This window comes from Alligator sinensis, unplaced genomic scaffold (genome assembly GCF_000455745.1).
Source record: "Alligator sinensis unplaced genomic scaffold, ASM45574v1 scaffold76_1, whole genome shotgun sequence".
Classification (NCBI taxonomy): Eukaryota; Metazoa; Chordata; order Crocodylia; family Alligatoridae; genus Alligator; species Alligator sinensis.
Genome location: NW_005841865.1, coordinates 1,374,047 through 1,380,461, shown reverse-complemented (window position 1 = coordinate 1,380,461; position 6,415 = coordinate 1,374,047). Strand labels below are relative to the sequence as shown.

Below are 6,415 nucleotides of genomic sequence, written 5' to 3'. Positions count from 1 at the left end.
TCTTTCCCTGCACCCTGGCAGTCCCTGGCACTTGTCAGAGCTGCTGGAAGTCACTTATCTGCAAGCAAAATCCCTCCCCTCTGGTTCCCTTGCAGGAAGGCTTTCTGCACAAGATGTTTGCAATGCAGTTGCAGTGAGATGCATCAGTCTGGAATTTCCGAAGAACTCCACTCTTGTTTAGTCATCCAAATTACTGGCAGGATTGTCATGGGTGCTCAAGAGCCTAAGTTCTGCTGAAAAGTCAGCTGGCCATATCCCAATGGGAGGCACTAAACATGAAGCTGTTTGGAAAATCTGGCCCCATAGTTTCTTTGGGAAAAAATGGCCTTTAAAACCTGCCTCCCAGAGGCTTGTAGTCTGCCTCGCATCAGATTTCAGCCGCTAGGAAGCTAATATGTGGGGCTACGCTACTCTGCTCTGAGAGGTACTGCTTAGCAGTGAGAGAGGGGTAAACTCACTGAGAGTTTCTGCTTTGCAAGGCTTCCTGGATGGCATTGGCTTTGCCAGGGAAGTTTGGATCTGCTCTGTTCTGCATATTTTGGAAAAAAGGCTTCAGCATGGAGAAGTCTCCAGGGCCAAATCACAGTCTTGCTTTAGCATAGCTTGAATTCAGTTTTTACACATACAGATGTAAAACCAAGGGTGCCCAGTAGGCGGTGCAGAAGGTTACTGTATTTCACTTAGTCTATCTCTAGTGCTGAGACCTCTTTTTATTAAGGCACCCAGACTTCATAGTGAGGTACATAAATGAGCACATCTGCACTGCACACCTATGCACAGGATTGCACTGCACTCCTACAGTCCCGGCCCAGAATGCACTGAGGACAGTTGCCTACTGACGGCATTTGAAGGCTGCTCTTCTTCGGCTTCCAAAGTCCTCTAAGGATCATGGCACAAGAGTGGCTGTAGGCCTCACAAACCCTCTGCCAGACTGACTCAATTCTCTTTCTGTTTGTGCCAGAAGAAGCAGATTCCACACGGGCAAATTGTGTTGGTTATTTCATAGCAAGACATGGAACAGACAATGGGCCAGGGGACAGTCCAAATCTACTGAACGCTACCTGCCCTCCCAGATCCCTGCCTAGAGACAGTTGCCTGCTGGACAGAGCACTGGCCTGGGACTCTAGAGCCCTAGTCCTGCCTCTGCCATTGCTCAAATTCCTTTACTACTTTGTGCTTCAATTCCCCATCTGTATAATAATGCAGATAATAATGCCTACTCTCTTCGCAAAATGCTTTGATGAGGAGGGTTATATAAGAGCTAGGTATCATTATTGAATTATATACAGAGCCCACATGAAAATCCCAGGCTCAGAGCTAAATTTTGCGTTCTCTTCTATCCCATGCCCATCACTGTGGCCTCTGAGGTGGGTGTTGCATATTACTGAGCCTAAAATGGAAGGTGAAGTTCAAGGGGTGAAAAATCACATGAAGAAAAACCAACTCAGCAGCCTCTTTAGACTGGAACGAATGGAAGCCGGCAATGTTTGTGCAGCCCTGCCTGAGCCGGGGCACTCAGAGGCCATGCTTGAAGCTTACCACAAGGTGGCAACGTTTTTTCATCTGTGTCCCTTTATATCACCTTCCTACCCCTGCATAGCCCTAGCTGAAATTCTGTCCACAGCTGGATACCTGTCTTCCATCACAGTCAGTAGAGGCTGCACAAAAACAGCCAAGAGCGAAATTGCCCCACCACACTCAGCAGCTTCATAGCTGGTGATCTGAGGAATATGTATGAACTCGAACTTTCTATTAGTGGGTGCTTGGACATTTGATATGATTAATAAAGAAACCTAATGATTAATATTATTTCTTTATGGTACCATTGGTCTGTGGAGCTCTGCAAATGTAAAGGAAGACAAGATCCTCTCCCAGACACCATACAAAATAAGGGTCTGATCCTACTTTCCCGTAAGTCCATGGCAGAGTCCCAATGGTCAGCAAGAGCAGCATGAGGCCTTAAAGGAGAGAGGAATAAGCAGATAGAGTTCAAATGAGAGCAAACAGCAGTAGACAAGGTAGCAGCAGTGGAAAGCAGAGCCCAAGGAGGCACTTTCACAAGGCTGAGCATGTAAAGAGATCAAGGGGTGTAAAACATGTGGGAAAGTGTCACAACCTTTTTACTGCTGGACTGAGGAAGCTGAGATGCAGGAAGGGCATAAACAATATGCCCAGAGTCACACGCAGAATTGATAGTAGAAGCAGGGTTGAAGCTGTATCTGCTTATTCTGAGATGGGTGCCCTCACAGTTGCCCACCTCTGTTTTCAAATGGGATCTGATGAGGAAAGGAGGGTTTCGGGGAACGTTCCCGACATACGGGAAGCACAGAATAGGCAGGAAGGCAAGAGCAGGGTTGAGATACAGGGAGTGCTAGTAAGACAGCAGTGCATGGCCTGAGGAGGACTTCACAGCTGAGCTGAAGGTGAAGACAAGCAGCTGGACCCTGATGCAAAAACATGTGGAATGGGTAGGGTACAGCTGAAACAATGGCATACTGGGTGAACCTGAGGAGGGTGCAGAAGAGGAGGAGCAGATAAGAAGTAAGATGAGAGGCAAGGAAACCAGGCATACAGGCAGAAAATTGCATTTTGCATATGAGGAAACTTGCAAAAAATATATAGCTAGGACTAACTCTTGCACAGAGGAGAAGGCCAGATTTTTGTATTAAGCAGCATTTTTTAAGGATGTGTTCAGATATGCCTATTAACGTGAACGTATAATCCAAATGAGGCATCTTACCATATAATGGGCAGAAACAACACACCCAAGGAGTTGATTTACTCTGTTCTCAAACTCTTGGTGACAACTCAGCCAACCAGGCATCTATTACTTAACAGTGTATACCCTGCCAAACCTGACTCCAGATGCAATAAACATCAAATAAGCACATCAGTAGGAAACCAAACTGGGTCCCAGACTACCTGACCTTCCACTCCTTGCCTTCTAGGTGGCTTTAGTCAAGAATAATTTGAATGAATGTTTAAAAACGTGGTGCTGGGTGAGAAAAATTATTGTTTCTTAGAGCAGAGATACTCACTATTTTGTGCATCCGCTTTGCTGCAACATATCATTTCCAAATCCAGGGGCTAAATAACATCATTCCTTTCCCAAGACTGCATGTACTACTGGGTGGAAAAGGTGATTGTCACTCCTGTGGGAATATTTTATTGCTGGAGGCCTGTGTCCATGGTAAAGACTATGCTCTGCATGGTACAGCTGAACTGTGTCTACAGTCTAGATATACAGGCATCATGATCGTCAGCTGTACTCCAGATATCACAGACAAACCCATGCTTTGAAAACCTTAGGCTCTACTGAAGGAGACACTTTCAGTCAGGTTCTGGCCCCAAGGGGACAGGAGTGAACTCACATCAGAGATGAGGGATTCCTGTACACATTGGTGATGGACACTTCATTATTTTCTAAGCTATTTAGATACCAACCACTAAATAAATCCCCTCACAAGGAAACTTCAAGCTGCTTCCAGCTGAAAGCAGAGCTGAGCAGCACTCCTGCTGCTCTGGCTGGTGTAGGATGTGGGAAGAAACACGTAGCAAGCTTGATGGTGTCAGACCACAACGTCCTGCCTGAGCATGATCTGTGGGCAGCTGCAGGATGTATAGTGGAGCTGTTCAGCACTCAGCCATTTCAGGTCACATAGATGCATACAACTTTGGCCTGTCCTTTTGGTTAACAGCCACATCTCTGATGATCAGCATCCAGCACACCCAGGAAAAAAAAAAAAAATCAAGAGTAAGCTCTATCAAAACCCCCAAGAATCACGTTACAATCCATACCCTGTGATATGCAAAAGTGGGACTAAATTAGCTCATCTCATGAACCTTTTGAGTCACCAGAGCTGAAAGTTTCCTGGGTCCCATCAAACTTGCTCAATATAATCTGAAAATAAATGGACTCTACCCATGAGTAAGAGAAGCAAGGTTTAGCTTCAGGTCTGCAATGCAATAGGACTGACTGGAATGGATCACTATGCTTAGCCACTGGGCTGGGACAAGAACTTGTGTCCAGCTCCTGATTGGCAGAGGCTGCAAAAAGACTCAGAAAGACTGTCCGAGCTGCTCCTCTTCTGTGTTGAAAAGGTCTCATGAGTGAATCTTCAGTGGCTGTCACTGACACCCTGCACCTTTAAGATGCGTGAAAGGCACATCTCCTTTGGAACAAAATTTATGCTGATCAAGGACAAATCATGGACCTGCTGCTCTAAGGGACTGAGCCATCCTCTCAGTCCCCACTGATGACAACAGGCACTGAAAGTGTTCAATCCTTCCAGCAGAGTCCCTCATAAAAGACAAATTTGAGCAGTGATGTTGTCTGCATTTCCACAGCATCTTCCATCCAGGTCTTTCCCAGTGCACTGAAGCTAAGAGCACCCTGGCTAAGCATTAACACCCCTAGGAAAGTGTGATCAGTGTGAGCTGATGATAAGGCTAGATGCTTTTGTACACATTTTGCAAACAGAGGCATAGTAAGTAACCTGCTGATGGTCACGTAGCCAGCAAGGGAGAGCGCACTGGAATTTGAATGTTTTCTTGCACCCCTGGACAGCACTGAATTGTTGCTTGCAACCTGCTTGAGTCATTAAACCATGCTCCATCCCCAAATGCACAAAGGATCTCCTAGAGGAGAGGCTTTGACTTACTCTATAACAAAGCCCAGGCAGGACTTGTAGCAGGCTTCTAAAGCAAACAAATGTTTCCTTCCTACAGCTCTTTAATGATTTACTGCTGAGAGCTGATATTATCCCTGCTCAGTGAATGTGAAGAATCTGCCCTATTGTTCAAGCACCAAGCAGAAATACAGGACTTTAGGTCCTGCACCATTCAGCAATCAAACAGCAGTGCAGGTTCCCGTGTGGATAAGATCAAATTCTCAGTTGCATTTTCAGATCCAGTGGGTACAAAGCCCAGGACACCCACTGCTGCAGGGGCCTGTCTTCACTAGGAGAACTCAGTGGGAAAGCAGATGATGGTGGCCCCTGGGCAGGAAGGGGGTGGCACTTTGTACGGGGTGTAGCAGGAGAGTCAAGGTAGGGTGGGCCTGGGGTTATTGCATGGTAAGCTGAGCTGGGTAGCGGCAGGGTAATGAACATCATATTCTAGTGGAAGCAGGCTGGCATCCCTGTGCTGTACAGTGATGCAGCTGCATGCTGTGTCGTGGGCAGGGGAAGGGGGGCAGACTTGGTGTTAGCATGTTAAAGAGAGGCAGCGTGCTGAGCTCTGTGGCAGGGTGCCACACTATGATTGGGGGAGTAGGTGACAAAAGGCGACAGCATGCTGTGCACTGTGTGGCACCTCTATGCAGCCTGGTCACTGCTCCAGCAGATCATGGATATGGGAAACATGAGGTGGTGTGCTGCAATATGGGCACAGCGATCTGGGTATGGAACAATGCAGCAAGGCAACACACGCAGCCCCAGGTGGCTGAGTGGCACACTGTACTCTGTCATACACTGCTGTGCATGACAGTAAAGCAACGTGTGTTGTGAGTACAGACCAACAAAGTGAGGCAACAGCAGTAGGGGCTGGGCTGCCACAAACACTTAGCAGAACAGCACTATCTTTCCACTGGTCTGAGCACCTCAAGCTCCATCAAAATTCATCAGCTGCAGTGAGATTACGCACACGAGACTCTGGGGGAGATCAGCCAGCCTGTCTGTGAGAAACAAGAAGCTAGTTGCAGCCATCTTCTAGCCTCTCAGCCAAGGCTGTGTGGAGCATTCAGCATAGACTTTCTTACTAGGCAGGTCCCTTTTGATATAAGAAAAAGCACCTAGCACTGGTATAATACCTTTCATACGGGACTACAGAGTGCTTGAATGAAGTCTCTCAATGCTCCAGGAAGCAAGGAAGCACTTTTATCCCTATGCTATGGGTGGGGAAGCCAAGATACAGAGAGGTGAAGTGACTTGAACAAGGTCACATGGCAAGTCAGTGAGAGAGCCAGGAACAGAACTGAGGGCTCTTAGCTGTCAGTCTCCTGCTCTAATCGCTTGATTGCATTTTTTCAGAAGGTAAGAATATTAAATATTTAGTTCCCAGTTATTGCTATTAAAGCAGTGGTCACAGCTCCAGGGTTGAGGCAGAGTTGGATCTGGTACATAGGAAGGATTCAGCCCTTCTGAGATCCCCATGTCAGGATTCTGCCTCTCAGTGAATAGCCTCAAGCCTTAACATGGGCTGCTAACATCAGGAAGGGGAGACAAAGACCTTGCTTCATACTGTGCCATTTTCACCATCCAAGCCCTAGAAAGTGAGACTGAGGCTGTCACAGATCCAAGGGGCAGGCTGTGCCCCCAATTCTGTACAATTATTCTGGGAGCACACTTTGTTCATGCTTGACCCTAGGCCTGGACTCTTTACAGGGGTGAGCCCGTTGCTCTGTTATTGTGAAGCT

The 6,415-nt window shown here is 47.1% G+C and overlaps 1 protein-coding gene across 5 annotated transcripts in view; it reads right to left on the bottom strand.

Annotated features, from left to right (window-relative positions):
• LPIN3 (lipin 3) overlaps nt 1-6,415 on the bottom strand; it is a 41,804-nt gene that overhangs the window by 27,300 nt on the left and 8,089 nt on the right. For 2 of the 5 annotated variants that reach the window (XM_025191245.1, XM_025191271.1), the window contains exon 1: nt 3,039-3,432. The exons of 2 other annotated variants lie outside the window; for them this stretch is intronic. In XM_025191245.1, the coding sequence (XP_025047030.1) occupies nt 3,039-3,050 (12 nt within the window). In that variant the 5' untranslated portion in view covers nt 3,051-3,432. Of the gene's footprint in view, nt 1-3,038; nt 3,435-6,415 lie in introns of those variants that run through there. One more of the 5 variants, XR_003091691.1, reaches the window with a different exon arrangement.